Source organism: Centruroides sculpturatus, unplaced genomic scaffold (genome assembly GCF_000671375.1).
Source record: "Centruroides sculpturatus isolate CEXI.00-Female unplaced genomic scaffold, Cexi_2.0 scaffold240, whole genome shotgun sequence".
Lineage (NCBI taxonomy): Eukaryota > Metazoa > Arthropoda > Arachnida > Scorpiones > Buthidae > Centruroides > Centruroides sculpturatus.
This window is the reverse complement of record NW_019384461.1, coordinates 9,005-27,581: the sequence shown is the minus strand read 5'-3', so window position 1 is coordinate 27,581 and position 18,577 is coordinate 9,005. Positions and strand designations below refer to the sequence as shown.

Below are 18,577 nucleotides of genomic sequence, written 5' to 3'. Positions count from 1 at the left end.
GTTTATTGTGTAGAGTTCCAAAAGTGCTGTATTGTGAGTTTTGCTACTAATTTTTTTTTAAATTGAAATGTCTTCTGCGTGGTCTGAAATGTCACCATACCAAGTTTGGTTGCATTTGGACTGCTAAATATCACTCCTGATAGCATTGAATAGCAGTAATTAATTATATCACTTGGTATATATATTTACAAATACAACATATGCATGCATAATATTGATTTTTTTTTAAATATTAGTTTTAATGTATTTACAGTATTAATTTGATTATTGCTTTTTTAGTTGTGACAAAGAAAGATTAAATCTTGTTGCAACAGTTATAATGTCAGGAATGTTAAAACTTGTGACTGAGTCAGATGAGGTAAGAATTTTCTTTTACTAAATAATAACTACTGTGACATATTCAGCTAATTTAAAATTACCTTAACTTATGTTTTGTGCAAAACTTACATATTAAAGAAGTTATACATATATGTAAATATGAATTAGTGATGTAAACTGAATGTGTGTGTGTGTGTGTGTGTGAAGAAGGTGACTTGTATTCATAATAATTATATCAAAAAGTAAGTAATGTTCTATAATAAGCCTTATTATGATTCTGTCAGTGTATTTTTAGGAAAATAAACAAATATTATTATATATTTTATGAATATTTTAAAGACTCTCTGGATTGGTCTGCAGACCAGTTCTAGAGGTTGGGTCCATAAAATTTGAGAAACACTGATTTAATGCATAGGCATATCAAATAATTCAAATTGTATTTGAATCATCTTGGATCATTTCAAACAATGATTTAATCTTGGTTACTTTGAGAAGATTTAAGGAGTTTTTGAATGGAAGCACTTTGAAAAGTCAGTTTGACTTCTTAAAATAATAATTTAAATAGATAACTTTATTTTCTTGTACAGAATAATAATAATCATCAATAAAGAATATGTGACAATGAATTTCTTATACATGCAATGTTAGCTTTTACATTAAGGCTGTGTACACATTAGGCGTTTTTAAACATGCGTTTTGGTAACGCGTGTTTTAAAAAATCAAGAGTTCTGCATAGGCATACATACTCAAACGTGCGTTTTTGGCCAAGCACATGTCAAACGCACGCTGATAGATTTTTGTTAAAACGTGCATTTTACGGGCGCTTTAAGATATATGTGCTGCCATGTTGTTGTACATTCGATCGCGTGCTTTCGGGTAGAGTGGACGTATGTTGGTCGAAATGGAGAACAATCATTTCGATACTGATCTATTTATTGATGAAATCTAAAAGAGACCAGCCATCATCAAATGATTTTATAGATATTCTAAAAGAATTAAAAAATTTGAGTTCATATTGTCTTAGTTTTGGATACAATGTCACAAACATTCCATGTGTCAGTCTATCTCGTAATATTGGGTGCACCCAAAATTCTCTTTTGCCTCTGCCATTGTTTTCTATAGCGACAATGGAGGAGGCACACACAAGCAATTACTTTCATGTCTATTTCCAAACCGAGCCAGTGCTCACGCTCCACTAAACGGTCGTCTAACACCAAGCTAATGCGCAGTGTGTACGCTGCTAACGCGCATTTAACGCAATGCAAAACGCCTAATGTGTACATAGCCTAAAAATGATAAACTAAATTATCAGCAATTATGTGAAAAGACAGCAATTAAATAGTAATGAAACCATAGCCAAATTAGCTAGTTGCATGTCATCATGTCATCATTTAGATCATATGTTTTATAGAACCCTGATTATCCAAGGTACTGTGGATCAATGCTACCTCAGATAACAGAACTCAGATAAAATGGATAGCCCAGACATTTTGGAATAAAAATTACAAATACAAAAGCTTTATATGGCATTATTTTTAAGCCTCTTTTTACACCTTATTGAATTTAATCATATATAAGAACAATGTTTTTTGCATCATTTATTATACAACTAATATATATGTTGTTTTAAGTCTTCAAATGGTATTGTACTGTAATACACTTCTTATCTAGTTTTGTATTCAATTTATGAGCTCTGTGACGGCTTTTCTTTTCCATTAGACTTATTACACCAACATTCAAAATCAGGACAACCTTTAGAAAATCACATTTTATTTCCTAGAGTATGCATTTCAGACTTTGAGTCCCTTATCAACTCTTTGTGTTGTAACTGTTTAGGAAATAATGCATACAATTCAATTCAAATTCATTTATTAGTAGAAGGCAACTGCCTGTTACAAAGGGAGTTCTACTCCTTATCTTTATCATCAGTAACATTACAAATCAATTAAACCTCAAAAGACTTCTTAACATAATTATATAGATTGTAAACATTTTTTTGGGTTGCACGATGGAACATCACATACATTGTTTCCACCGATTCACATCCGTTAAAATCTACAAGATTATATCTCTGTCTCAACTCTAAACTCTTCTTACATTACACAAATCAGATGAAATTTAGAAAAAGGCATAAGACATCTCGGGCATAAATTGTTCTTGTATATATATACTTTCTTGTCTATCACCAATGTACTAGCATTAAGACAAAGCTGTATAAAAAGTCTCTTCACACAAAATGGTAAGCTCGAAAATATATAGCTATTATTACTTGGGTACAATAGTACTGAACTATAACAATTCAATGATATTCATAAATGAGTGTCCCCTATATCTCGCATTAGTGAAGATCTCTTCCCCAAGTGAAGATCTCTTCCCCAAGAAGATCATACATCTCTTCCCCAAGTTCCGGAGAAAATATAAATGGTTCAATCAAACTGCCATAATTATTAATTATTTTAGACAAGTTTGAAATCCAATTCCTTTCCGAAAATTTATTAATGGAATTTTTATATAGTTGATTTAAAAGGTTAAATGTAATTACACCACCATCTCTTACCTTAATTAATAACTTTATACATCTTTTAATAAATAGTGCTATGAGACTAAATCTACTTATCTCCAATCTTAGTATACTACCTGGAGTTTTATAATCTTACCAAAACAATCCACATATAAATTTATTTTGAATAGTGTCCAACTTTTGAACATTGGAGAGACACCATATAGGAGAAGCAAAACTTATCGAGTTGAAAACCAAGGACTGAAATAACTTAAACTGTGTTTGGATCATACCCAACCTATTCCTAGAAAACAACTTTGCAATACCTTGGATTAATCCATTAGACTTAGCCATCATATTTTTAATTTGGCTCTTAAAGGAAAGTAACGGTGAAAAAACCACTCCTAGAAACTTTATTTCGTTGACTATACTAATTTCTGTATCATTAATAAAGAAAGACATATGCTTCTTAGGCATTCTTGTTCCATTTCTAAATATCATTATGTGAGATTTCTTAGGATTAATGTTTAAATCCAATTGAGAAAAGTTCATGGTTAATAGATGTATCTTCCTTCTAAGGGCAACCACCATTGGTGCTATAATAACAATATCATCGGCATACAAGATAGAGTGAATCACTATATTACCAATCAGGAATCCATCATCTTCGTTATCGAAAATATCATTAATATCATGGATATAAAAATTAAATTAATAAGGAGACCGAGGGTCTCCCTGTAACAAACCTCACTCTATTGAATGGAGACAACCCTGATCTCCATTGTATTTACAAATTATTGCATAATGGCCAAACAAAAAACCTACCACTTTAACCAAATGTTTGTCAGCTTTATATTGTAACATTTTATTTTGTAAACCCCGACCATTAACAGAATCGTATGCCTTTTCAAGATCAATAAACAGAGCATAAACTTTGTCTTTTTTTTGTTTAGCTGCACCTGGACAATGGCCAACAAAACAAACAAGGTTAACTGAGTACCGCCATCTGATATAAATGCATATTGGGTTGGATTTATCAAATTCTCCTCTTTGATCCATTCATTAAATCTTCTCGACACCATAGTAGTAAAAAGTTTACGAAATGTCGAAAGTAGAGCTATCAAACGATAATTTGCTGGATTGGCCCTGTCTCCTTTCTTATACATCATTCGAAATATCACTCAGTTCCACGACTTAGGAATTATACCTATTTCATAAAATCTATTATACTGCCTGATTATATATGTTAAAATTGTCATAGGTAGGAGTTTTATTATTTTATTAGGCAACCCGTCATATCCCGGGGCCGATTTATTTTTGAGCCTCTTTATACATAATTGAAGTTCTTGGATATTAAAGATCTCTTCCACTGGTCCCATCTCAGATTCTTCCAATTTTTCCACACTAGTGTCTGCCAATTTATCCTTATAACTAATAGAAAATTTATCAAAAAATTTAGATCATTCATCAATTGGTATATTAACTGACTCCTTCCAATAGTCAACAGGTCGTCAAAAACTATTAATCATTTCCAAAAATTTTTTAGAGTCTTTGGTTTCAATTAAGTATTTATTTAAGTTTATATAATATCTTCTTCTTTTTGCTTTAATCAACTGATTATAAATTTTTTTATCGTTAATATAATTTTTCCAGTCAATTTCCTTATTAGATTTTTGAAATCGACTCAAGCTTTGCTGTTTTTTCTTCTTATAATAATAGTAATTATTATCATACCAAGTTTGTTTGAACCTTCGCGACAAACCTTTATTGCAAAATTTAACACAGAACTATTTAGAAGTCCAATTAAAGTTTCATAATTAACCAGCAGACTTGACTTATCTTCTTGACTTAATACTTCTTGAAATCTATCTGAAACTAGTTAACCTCTGTAAATTAAATCTTAAACTTCTTGTCTTGGCAGATCGTAATTGTTTCTGTCTGCCAGAATGCAAGGATTTTATTTCCTCAGGCAAACCCCAAAGAATTAACTGTATTGGAAAGTGGTCAGACTGATCAAAATCCAGCACTGACATTGACCGGCAGTAATATAGCATATCTTCATTAGCTAATATATAATCAATAACAGATCTTCCCTTGTGGCTCAATAATGTATATTCTCCTGGAACATCTCCAGTTATTCTTCCATTTAGGATGATAAAATTATTACACTGCAATAACTCTAACAAGCATCCTCCTGCTGAATTAAATACTTTATCCTTGGATCTCCTAACATTTGCAATATCAAATTATCTCCTTGATATTCTGTATCTATTTTTTCGCCAATGCGGGCATTAAAGATCCAGCAATCTGTAACATTACTCCCTCGGTTAATAACTATTTGTAATTCATCAAACATTTACTTTGATTTGCAGATGGGTTAATATATACCACTTAGATTCCTAGGAATCTAGTTCTCCACAATTTATGAAATCTAGGATTTAGTTCAACTAAGGCAATAATATACAAAGGTTCTGTTTGTACAAACCTCATATAACCTAAGGATCTCTTAATCAACAATAAAAGATCTGCTGGTCTACCAAATCTTCGCTCCTTAAGTGCTGAACTATGGGATATCCAGAACACATCCTGTAGACCCGAATTCTCCAAAAATATAGAATCGACTGACCACGTCTCAGAAATACCCACAACATCATTTGATAACAAGTACTACAGAATGGATTGATCATTAATCTTATTAGTCATTCCTTGAATATTCCAGAAAGTAATGTGCACATTATCAGCCAAAATATAACAATCCGACCCCTGGGAAACCAAATGTATCGAATTCAGATTCTTATTATTTAACCGGGTTTCAAAGTTATTATTTCCCAAATCTCCCACATTCTTCCTATTATCATCCATCAATCTTGGCAGTTCACCAGTGCTAGACCCCTGGATTCTTACAAAAAATGGTCCAATTGAATTTCATTTGTATAAGGACCTTGAATAAGTTCTCGCTGTTTTCCAACAGATGGCGTTACCAGAACCATGTGTGTTTATTTTTAGATGGTGACACATCTGTAAGGAAGTACAATAAGAGACCTTGAAATTCAGTATACGTCATTTCACCAAAGTGTAAACAACTTATTTTTTCATTGTGTTAAACATGTCTAGTTTCGTGCTAAAAAAAGAGTATTTGCGGGGAATTTTATTGCACTATTTTATTCAAAAAAAATTGCAGCTGAAGCACACAGAATTCTTGTTGAGACTTACGGCGACCATGCTCTGTCGGAAACAACATGCAGAGATTGGTTTAGACGCTTCAAAAATAATGATTTTGATGTTGAAGATAAAGAACGATCTGGTGCACCAAAAAAGTTTGAAGACAAGGAATTAGAGGCATTACTTCATGAAGACTCATGTCAGACGCTAGCTGAACTTGCAGAATCATTAGGAGTTGATCACACAACAGTTTCGAAACGTTTAAAAGGATTAGGAATGATTCAAAAGCAAGGACATTGGGTGCCGTACGAGTTGAAGCCGAGAGATGTCGAACGCCGTCTTTTCACATGTGAACAGCTGCTTCAACGGCAGAAAAGGAAAGGTTTTCTGCATCGTATCGTGACGGGTGACGAAAAATGGATACACTACGATAACCCTAAGCGTAGAAAATCGTGGGGTAAGCCCGGTCATGCATCAACATCGTCAGCAAGGCCGAATATCCATGGTTCGAAGCTTCTGCTCTGCATTTGGTGGGATCAGCTAGGTGTAGTTTATTACGAGCTGCTCAAACCAAACGAAACTATCACGGGAGATCGCTATCGACTACAATTGATGCGTTTGAGCCAAGCATTGAAGGAAAAACGGCCGCTATATGAGCAGAGACACGACAAAGTGATTTTGCAACATGACAATGCTCGGCCACATGTTGCACAACCGGTGAAAACGTACTTGGAAACGCTTAAATGGGAAGTCCTACCCCACCTGCCGTATTCACCAGACATTGCCCCTTCGGATTATCACTTGTTCCGATCGATGTCACGTGGCCTGGCTGAGCAGCACTTTCGTTCTTATGAAGATGCCAAAAAATGGGTTGATTCTTGGATAGCCTCAAAAAACGTGTCGTTTTTCCGACATGGAATTCAAATGCTGCTAGAATGATAGGAGAAAGTAGTGGCTAGCAACGGACAATACTTTCAGTGACGTGTTTATTACGACTTTTTTTAAATAAAGTGTTAATTTTCACAAAAAAACAGCGAGAACTTATTCAAGGTCCTTATATATATATATCATAAGTAAACATAATTTCATTTAATTTCATTTGTATATATATCATAAGTAAACATAACTCCATCCTTAATATAATAGTCATCTCTAACTATAATTTTTTGGCCCTTGGACTTCTCCTGTATTATTCTTGTAACCAGTTTTTTTCCTTCTAACCCTAGACTGCTTACACAAGTCAGCCGTCAGAATAATATTTTCCTTGAACCTTTTAGACAAGTTTGACCTTGTCATCCAGAATCCCTTCAGAACTAAATTTCTCTCATACACTGAAGTGAGAGAAATTTTAACTATAGATTTAGTATTATTTCTAGGAAACCTGACTAAACTGGACAGACTGAAGTCCTTTAAACCTAACTCGTTTTTTATAAATTGAGATATCTCAGCCGACGGATCATCAGTTAAAAACGGAAAATTAAAAATAACAATGTTGTTTCTTATTTTTTCGTTATTCAACTGATCCAACTGAAATTCAATCTTATCCCTCAATAGTCCATCATAATTAGCATTCCGTTCCAATCTTTCCACTCTATGAGACATGATACACAAATCTTCCCTTAGATCATTGTACTTCATTTTCAATGTATTTAACTCTTCCTTAATTTCTCTCAGATCCACAGAAAGTTGAGAGAATTTCTCCTGAATTAGATCATAAACTGTTTTAATAGTGTAATGTGATTCCTCACTGAGATCTTCCTCCACACCTACTGATGACATAAAATAATCCTGTATTTTTGCATCTCTTGCTCCCACCAGATTCTGCTTCAACGAATCTTTATCAAATAACAAAAGATCCTCCTCTACAGTTTCAGTTAAACCTCTTCCAGTTTCTCTAGCGTCCCCCTTACAAGGTCTACCTTGACATCTCTTTTGCATATCAACCTTCTCTATATCCGGAGGGGATCTCGACAACGGCCCTGGGTTAGGTTCAATTCCTGAAATTAATAACAGGCATTTAATTAACTTGGAGCTCATACTATTCATTTCAAATTGGATCTTCCGGTATCCCTTCATTGTTCTAGAATATATAAGACACCTGAGCAACACTTCAAAGCTGAAACAAAAATTCACCAGCAGCCTCGAAACCAGCACCAACTTCCCCAAAATAATGCATACAAGTTAACATAAAATTTTTGTACTGTTACAAACTTTGTAAAAATTTTTAACTTACATGGTTATGAGAAGCACAGAAGAAATGGTGACAATTGATAAAATACAGATGACAATTATTAATTTATAGGTATTTGCTATAACAATAGTAGAATGTTAATGATTTACAAGAACAATATATACAACATAGATGTAAAAGTTATGAACTTATATTAGATATGACAGTACAATATATAAAGTAGTATTAGCAGTGAGAGGCAAACGATATACATAATAAAATACACTTTAAAACCATGACATTGCAAACTGTTTTACCATTAAAACAATAAAATAGAATAATGAAGTAAAAACCTGTTCACCGTTAAAACAATATGACTACAAACTTATTTACAGTAGAATTGTAACATGAAATGATTCATGGAAATAACAAGAAATTTGCTGCCATTTACCTTTTAATTTAAACACACCCCCTTTCCCCTCATACCCCCTCTTGGTCAAGTATGGATACCATGTTTCATATAATTTTTGACCAGTTTTGTCTTTGTTTTTTAGTATTTCTAAATTTCATACCATTTCCTTTTTTGTGTATTAGATTCTTTTTTAACAATTTTTACAATGTCCCTAATAATTTGGCACTGTTACAATGAACTGCAACAGGTGAACTACTATTATTATTATTTAATCATGGATATAATAAGTGTGTGGAAAAGAAAGGCCGTCATAGAGCTCTTAAATTGAGTGTATTATTGTAGTTACGTTTTAATATGAATTTTTTGTCTCACATTGAAGTCAAATGATAAAAGGTAACAGAAACAAATCATATTGCAATACATGATATTATTTAAACTTTCTTTAAATAGTGCTTTACAGTTTTTTGTTTTATAACAGTTCCTCCCTTCTTTGTCATGATGTTCCATTGTCATGTCAGCAGTATTTTTCATCAGGTTTCTTTTCTCATCATTCAGTTAGCTACCTTCATTATTGATCTGGTTGAATCCATGATGGGCATATAAAAAAGGCCCTTTTAGTACACACAGGATGGAAAAAATTTAAATAAAAGTCATTCGCTCATTACAATTGAGGTTAAAAGTACTACAGCATTTGTGTGTGTAGTCATTCATAGCAAAGTTTTTATAATTATAAGAATAGTACCATATTCACTTACAGATTTGCTTTAGCTGATGCAGAACCTCAATTAATTAGACTTGGATAATTGTGGATCGACTGTAATTAAATCATTAATTTACTATATCCAAAATGGAAGTCAAAACTGAACATGACATTAAAATTTAATGCTGATATTTTGCTAAAATGAACTTTTATGATTATTTCAAAGAAATTTGTGGTCTTTCATGAATTTTTCTATAAAATACAATTGAACAGGTTTGTAGAAAAGTATGTAAATAAAAGGAAAAATAAATTTTCTGAAAAAAGTTGAGAGAAAAGATGTTTGAATTTGTGGTGTCATCAAATTCTGACATCTTTTCTCTCACAAACAAACAAAAGTTTCTTTTTATTTATAAAATTTATTTATGTTTTAAAATAAATATATTGATTTCATTTACTCGTGTTTATTATAAATTTTCTTTTAGGAACCACAGATTAAAAGTATGGCATATGTAGCTGTTGGCATGCTTGCTACTAAACTTCCACATCTTGTCACTAAAAACATTGCAGTAATTCAAACATTCTTTGATGCTTTGACAAAGGTAAAGTTCTCTTGTAAATTTTTAGTGATGTACATTAAATAATTTTAAACAAATATATTATTATTAAAAGTTATCTTTAGTTTTCAATATTTTAAAAATAATTATGGAAAATAATTTTATTAAATTCTAAATAGTAAAATATTTGTATAAAATGCTATTTAGATTCATTTTGTTCTAAATTTTTAAATTTGCATATTATTTAAAAAAACAAAGTAACAAAAGGAGTAGTCCAAAGAAACAAACTTCAAAATTGTGAATTATTTTATGAGAAATTGAAATATATTAGTAAATCTTTGCTAAGATGATTTCATTATTTCTTTAATGAAATTTTTTTTATGATTCAGATATTTAACCATTAACTAACTATAGTATGAGAAACTGGAGCAAAAGGGGGTTCCCTATAGACTACTTGATCAGCGACGGGTCGGTATGACCTGCTCTCATTGTCACTGGGTAGCTTATCGATAGTTTGTCGGTGAGATTGCAAGATCCCTCCAACGTCAGGAATCTGACACCAGTTAGGGTAGGGTTAAAAGTCTCATCCTAACTCTCGAATTGGAAATAAATGTTGTGTAGGAGGATTGAGTCGATTGTCGAGTGGGGAGTGCAGTGAGTAAGTCGACAGGGTGTCCAAAGTTTGATCAAGACAGGTAGACCGATCAACAAACATAACAAAAGTTAATTATATCTAAATCTAGGTTACAAAACACTATGAACTACACAACTAAATACTATTCGTAAACACTGCACTCGTGGGGTGCTATCCTGTTCTGTATTTATGGAGAGAGAGAGTTTACAAATGATCTAACAAGACACTAAATACCTCAGAGAGAGAGAGAGAGAGAGACATAACTCTATTTTGGTGGATGCATCTATGTAGATTGTCTAGGCATTTGGCAGGTGAGCTGAGGTCTATGCTTGTAAATTGGAGGAGACTTCTTCTATGGGGATGTTTGCTCTGAAATATGGTGAGGCTGCAGCCTTGGGCTGGAGATGTTCTTCTTGTATGTTGCTGATCTATGTTCGCCTGAATATGGTGAGATGGGTGACTTGGTTTGAAGATTGAGTCTACCGGTTGATGCCTGCCTTGATATGGTGTCTTGGATATATCTGCTGGAGTCTGCCTGGGACTCAAGTTTTAGCCTCCTTTATCCTCCTGTGACCCAGGAAAACCCATCAGGTGATCTGTTGTTTGGAGATGACATTGCAAGTGTGAGGTCAGGTTGCTGTTGATGACACTAAGATGTTGTTTAAATGGAGCTGCTGCTACCATATTTGGTTCGAGACCTGTAAGATTCATCCTGTTTACTTGTTCGAAGGTTGACTTTCCCCTCTTTTAACAATAGGTTGTATAATTTAACACTAGATTGTTATTCTTTCACAGTTGTTGATGAAAAGGATGATATTCAATCTGTTTTCTGTGTGATGTTTTCTTAACATTGCAACGGAGAAATAGGCTAAAAAATTTCCTTAAATTAGCGCAAAATCAGGTCCACCATCTCACAATAGTGTCAAAGTTTTTTTTTTTTACAGTTTGTGACTCATAACATTATTGCTTACAGTCCATACATGATGAGCTGGCCTCTCTAATTCTCTGTTAAACTATATGCTGGCATTAGAGTATTTAGAAAATTTCACTATTTATAGTGAAAATGGATCTTCTAAACTGGTTAAACATAACTTTTCCAGTTCTGATTTCATTTATAAGTTGTTCTACTGTTTTTTGTTTTGAACTAGAATTTATTTTAAAATATTACTAAGTGAACTAACAACAATTTCCAGTTTCTTGAAATCAAAACCAAAACACAAGTAATAGGTGTAAAACAAGAAAAAGTTCCAAGTAACTTATAAAAAATGGAATGTTCCATACTCCAGTGCATTGATATGGCATAAATGAGAACTAGAAGGACCAGTCTGTAGCACATGGATTTAGCACTCTTATGAACATGTCATTCTGAAATCTGAGATGTTCAGTAGGTCTATTCAACAAAATAATAATTTGAAAAAACATTTCTGCTTAAATCTGAGCTTAAGTTAAAATTATTATTTGAGCACTTGTAATTTGATAATAAATGGTATGATATATGACAAGAAACATTTCAAGGAAAAATCTCTTCTAATGTTTTGTAATTTTCTGACAGAAAATTGGGTGATTAGGATTGTTGATTAGGAAGGAATTTGTTCTTTGAAATTGTGAAGTTAAGTGAAACATTGTAAAACAAAACCAATTTTTTCATAGGCTAAATGATATAAATAAGAGTTAAGTTCCTATGGCATAGTTTCTGGTCACCAAACTTTAAAATAGATCCAAACTTCTCTCATACAAAAGATTGAAATAAAAATGTGAGCTATAATAATTTACCCAATTTTAGGAGTTATTGAGTGATCACAGATCATATTGGTGATGGGTGATATGAAATCCTCATTTCTGGTGATAGTAAAGATGAGTAATAAAGAATAAATTTGCAAAAGCAAAATTGTAAGGAGTACCTCTTATCATACATAGTTCAAAAGCAAACAAACAAAGTTCCAATAAACTGTAGAGAGTACTGCATGGGAAAAAGTTTTCTGTAGCATTTTAGCTAATTTTACTAAAAAAAGTTGTAGCAAAATTTTAGAAACTAGCTAACATTTCTCACCCATTAGGCTGCTCAGAAAAATACATAATACATTATTGTTTAAGCATTTGTTTATTCACAAAGATACTGTACTGTACATTATTACAGTATACTGCACTATTAATGAAAGATGAATCTATCATTACATCCCAAAGTACCATACATTATTGAACAATTATTTTTGCTTTTGACTCACACCAGATAACAAATACTGAATGAAAATCAAATTCCTGTCTTGGAGGGTCATTTATAGAAATGTTTATTAAAATGCTGACATTTTTTTACATCAAGACTGTTTCTAATTGGAGTTTTTGTTTTAATCATTTCACTTAAACCTCTTTCACTCTGTGTGCTAGAAGTGAGAGAACAAATTCAATAACTGTTGCTACTTGAGGGTAATCTGAGAGAAAGTCATTTACAACTAACATTTTATAAACTTTAGTCAATGACATATTCTTACACCTGACAGCAACAAATCTCTTAAACAAATCTCACTCCATCAGAAAATGTGCTTTGTCTATTTCATTGAAATGTTGTTGTAAGAACTTGTGAATATCTGCCATTTCATTGTAACCACATTCAGTAAATTCACCTGAGTCAGAACTTATTTCTTGGCAACAGTATGATAAACAGTTTCAACTGTTCCAAATCAGAAAACCTATGTTCTAAATTGGCAATCAAAGTAGATAGAAAAACCTGCTTTGCAGAGATGTTTGTGTATTAGGGTGATTGATGTTATTAAATTTTGGCAATTAAAGGTCAGTGAGGTATGGAGATAAAAGGTGTAGTGTATATTTTCAGTAGGGTTGGACTTAATGTCAATTTTATCCATTCTTAGCATTTACAATTTTTTTTATAAAACCCATCCCTAACCTCAAAATTAAGGTTTTTGCCATTTTACAACAATTTTAAAATATAAAAAGTTTTTAAATAAAATAAATAAAACCATCAAATGATGCCAGGAAAGTTAAGCAAGTCCTTGCTGGGTTTTTTTGATTATAGTTTAATCAAAAACGCAAAAATATACATATCAAATTTCAGAAACTTTTCTGTAAATTATCTCCACGTATATGATTAGCATCAGTTTTGTGAAATTAAGAGGAAAGTTAGACAGAATTAGATAACCTAATAAATAGGGTATAACAATTTGCAGGGCTTATCACACCAATTTATTATGTTATCTAATTCTGTCTAATTTATAGTGGTGGGCAAAAAGTGTTGTTTATTATTAAGAGGAAAGTGTTACATTTCAAACTTCAGGGGAATACTGATAAAACTATTACTTTCATTTCAGATTGTCAGTGCAGTCCACATTGACTAACTATTGCTACTAATGTCAATAAGTTGCTAATTGTTTTATTAGTCTGTAAAGGAAAACTATTTCTAGTTGTGAGTCTGTCAGATTACAATGTTATTATTTTATTGTACTTGGAAGAATGTTCATTTTAACATTAATTTAACAATAGTTTTGTTATATCTAATTAAGTTTATTTTTAGTTGCAGTTTAACAGGTATGTTGGTCAATCTGTGAAAATATAGTAGGCCAAACAAGCAGAATGGAATTTTCCATCTCCCTTCAGCAGAACTATACGTAGTGGTTAAAACATTTTGAAAATGTTAGTTTTAAGATGTTTTAACCACTTTGAAAATGTTAATTTTTTAGCAAAATGTGTCAAGAAAGTTGTTGCTAAGTCTAAATTCTTGTAGCATCTTAGCATAAAAACTAGTGACATCTTAAACCTTGGCACTGTATAAATTTAAAATGGCAAATTCATGTTTGTTTAATTTCTCATTAAATGATGTCTTATATGTTGTTATAAAACCCATCCCTAACCTAAACTGTGAAAGTATAATGAATACAAATTATATTAATCAGATTTCAGAAAAGAATTTGTTTAATATTCTTATTAGATTGTGTTTGCAACCTCCAACATTTAATTCCCATCTCATAGAATTAATTTTACTGTTTATAAAATAATTCAACAACAATAATTGTAATACAAATGTTTTTGTATCTTTCCTCAATGATGTTAAGTGAGGACTTGCTGTTTTTGTATAAAATTGAATTGGTTTTCTGAAAGTTGATGAAATTTTAATTCATTTAAAAAACAGTTACTTTTCACTAATTCTTAACATAAATAAGTTAAATATACCTATAACTTATTTATATACATTATTCTATATTAATCTGTACATTATTAATTATTTAATATTAATTATGAATTTTTAACTATTATTTTTGAAAATAAATATTAGATGTTGTAAAAATGCATAAATATTATCTCCAGTTTTAAAACTTATTTTAAAATAAATAAATCTTTTATAGGAAGAAAAGGATGTAAGAATTTCTATTCAAGAATCTTTATCTCTCCTTGCAAAAGCATTTAGTACAATGGATCAAAATACTCAATGCTTAATGGAAAGCCTTATTTCAACCAGTATAGAAAATCCTATATCTCAAGTTCGTCTGATGGCAGTACATTATGCTGCAACAATTTTTCCTTCAGATCATATTTCTTCACGTTATATATTGCTGTTAGCTGCTGGTGATAGGTATTACAATGCATATAAATTTAATTAATANGGAGATCCGGATAATGGAGGTTCTACTGTATATGTTTTTTATTTTAAACATATTATAAAGTTATATGACATATTTCTATATAAAATAACTAAATATAAATTCCAATTGAAAATTCAATAAATATAAACTGAGTTTTTTACAAATTGAATTTATAGTAATGCATAAAATTAATTTAATTTAGATACATATTTTAGGACAAGTATTTGAATATTAAATACATTATATGTGTTACATCTTGTCCTTCTCCCTAGTCATTCAATATATTAAAATTGTGAATTCAAATTCTGCTCTAAATTATTAAACATTACTTTGTTTAATATTTAATTAAAATTATTCCTTCATTAAAATAGTAATAAATTTATTTATGTATTTATAAATTCACTAATAAAATTAATCCTTAAAAAAATGTTAAATAAATTTTAAGTAACTTAATTAATTACTTGGCAAAAAGTGATGTAACATTTTAGTAAATATAGTTGCAAATAATTTCTCTCTTCAGAGAAAATAATCTATTTATATGTCTTGTGATATTTGTTGTGACATTCATTAAATATTTTTCTTGTGATGTCTTGTGACATTCATTAAATATTTTTCTTTTCATTATTTTAATGATTTAATAATAAAGTTGAAGAGAATTTCAAAAGATAAAATTATTTTAATGTCACTTTTTGAATTGAATTCTTATTGTAATAATGTTATCTTTTAAATGTTAATCAAAGATGGATGTTAAACTGTATTGAAAATGATTATAAACAAGTCAGTCAAAGAAAGATTTATAAAACTTATATTTGAATTTATATATATATATATAAGGTGACAGCATGTCGTAATGGTCCCATGGATTTTAATTTACCATTACACAACAATAATAAGAGATACGTTAATATAGTGAATGGCAATGGGAAGAGAGATGTTCAAAGTATTGTACAGTACATACATTATAACCTCTCAATATGTCTGTTCTTTATGACACAACAACAATTGTAATAATGTTTCATGTCAATTCCATTAAGTCTTAGGGTAAGGGTGGCACAAATATCTTGTCCTTATTGTAGTCCTATAGGAAAAAATCACATGGTGTTAAGTTTGATGATTGAGATGGCCAAGCAAAATGTAGTCAGTCCTGAGCAATTGCAACTGGTTGTTCACCTACTGGGTAACTGCCCATTGAGATAGTCATAAATGCATGGATGTCACTGCTAAACTGTGTGGAGCCTTATTTAATTGAAGAATGAAGTCAACAGTATTATCATGAAATTGAGGCATTAGTTATAGCTAAAGTTGAAGCATACTAGCATCATCCTCCTTGATATGGAAGATGATGCTGGTGATAATTGCCTCATTAAAGAAAAATGGCCTGTAAACTTTGTCATGTGACATGACACAGAATACATTTACCTTTAAAAAGTCATGAAGGTGTTCCATAATGACATGGGTATTATCCACTACCCAGATTTGCACTGTCAATTCACTTTACCACATAAGTGGATTTGTGGCTTTATCACTAAACACAATTTTCTTGATAAAACTGTTTGTTTTCATACGTTTTCACATACAAAATTTGGAGACTTTCTCTTTTAATCACCATTTATTCTAATTCTGTATCTCTAGCCATGATAGGTTTGTGGGTCACCAAAATCATGTAGTCCATTATGATTCACCCTGTATATCAATTTTGTTGGGATATTTTATAATGATATATAGAAATAACTAATAAAATTATTATTTGATATTTTTGCTTGAAATAATTATAATTTGTTTTACTTATCATAATAATTTAATTTTTTTTACTTTAACATTAAATTTTTTGATAGTAATGAAGAGGTGAAAATGGCAGCAATTAAAGCATTGCATAATGTGGCTCATCATGAAATCAGTAATAAATTACAGAAAAAAAATTTATATCCATCATTTCCAGCTTTTATTAAATTTATGACCAAAAAGGTATGTTTTTCTTACAAAATTATAAACTGAATAAAATTATATTAAAAATACATTACATTATTTTTATTTATATTTTAAAATGATGAATAAATAATAATAAAAAAAGCAAATAAATATTTTAAATGAAAATGATATATAAAGTGTGAATGCAACCTTGTTTAGTAATAAATCAGTAGTAGGAATTTCTAAAAAAAATAATTTTGATTTTATTAGAAATGAAAAGGACCAGAGATGATTTACAGAAAGTAGATACAGTAGCCCCTCATTATATTGCACTTGTCAGAAGACAAAGAGAAAGTGCGATACATCAGGCGGTGTGTTATAACCAAGTACTAAAACTTCTGGACTTACACTAAACAGATTATACATGCTATGGAATCTTTATCCTCTATTCTTTCATCTTCAAGTGTTTCTGATATAAAATAAGCTTAGTTTTGCAATACTGAATTTTATTCATGGTTATCGTATTAATTTACATTTATGTAAACATCAATAGCAGGAACACTCATTCAGCATTATTATTTTTTTAACAATGACTTAAATGTCATTGTTAAAAAATATCAGTTGCAATTTTATTATACAGTACTATATTTCACAATAAATTGCTTATTAAGAATTTGTGTAATTTATATTTTTCAGTAGAAATTATAAATACAATAATTGAAAAATTAAAAGATAAATATAGAACATATAGGGAACGTGACTTGACCATGAGCGCTGCTGGCAACTTTTTCCTTACATCTTGACGAGAACTAAGCAACTAGTGTATTTCTTCAAATTAATTAATTTAAATTAACCAAAGGTTTTTAATACTAACTAGAAATCATCAATCTTGAAGAAATATTAATAACTTACAAGTATGCAACATTCACCGAATAAATGTGGTAAATCTGCAAGTAAAAAGACTCAACCAGATACATCTAATTCCAGGTTTATTATGGATTTTAACCTATCAATGGATAAAGACCAGCAAAAATCAGCTACGGCATATAATAATTCTCACATTAATCTGTCCTGTTATAAGACTATCACTTAGTAATAAACAAACTCGTGATCAAATTTTTAATGTTTTTATATCAAAGAAACAACAGAAACTAATGGAAGACTGGGGAAACATACAATTAGAAGCAAACCTTACCAAGAAATCACATAAAAGAAGGAAACATTTATTACCAACTTATGAATTAAGAAAACAAAATCAATCAGTTAAACTATGCAATGATATTTTATTAATAAACTGAAATAAAATAACTTTTAGTATTGACACAGGAAAATTGGTTTACATGGATACCTTCCTACCTTTTTCTACCTCACCTGAAGCAACAAGTTGATGCACACATCAAAATAAACCTCATCAAGAAAAAACTATTAAAAATACAGTCGACCCCCGTATAAGATCATTGATTATTCCGTTTTATATGAATTCCATGTTGTACGAGTCACTTAGATTTTACAAATACGTGTACCGGGCTGTGAACGGCTCACGTATTTGTAAAATTTAAGTGACTTGTACAACATGGAATTCATATAAAACGGAATAATCAATGATCTTATACGGGGGTCGACTGTA

At 30.8% G+C, this 18,577-nt stretch overlaps 1 protein-coding gene across 1 annotated transcript in view; it reads left to right on the top strand.

Moving 5' to 3' along the window:
• LOC111620872 (proteasome-associated protein ECM29 homolog) overlaps positions 1-18,577 on the top strand; it is a 95,467-nt gene that overhangs the window by 71,961 nt on the left and 4,929 nt on the right. Inside the window, exons 11-14 of the mRNA XM_023362875.1 lie at positions 280-358; positions 9,745-9,861; positions 14,806-15,032; positions 16,878-17,007. Coding sequence (XP_023218643.1) covers positions 280-358; positions 9,745-9,861; positions 14,806-15,032; positions 16,878-17,007 — 553 coding nt within the window. The remainder of the gene's footprint in view (positions 1-279; positions 359-9,744; positions 9,862-14,805; positions 15,033-16,877; positions 17,008-18,577) is intronic.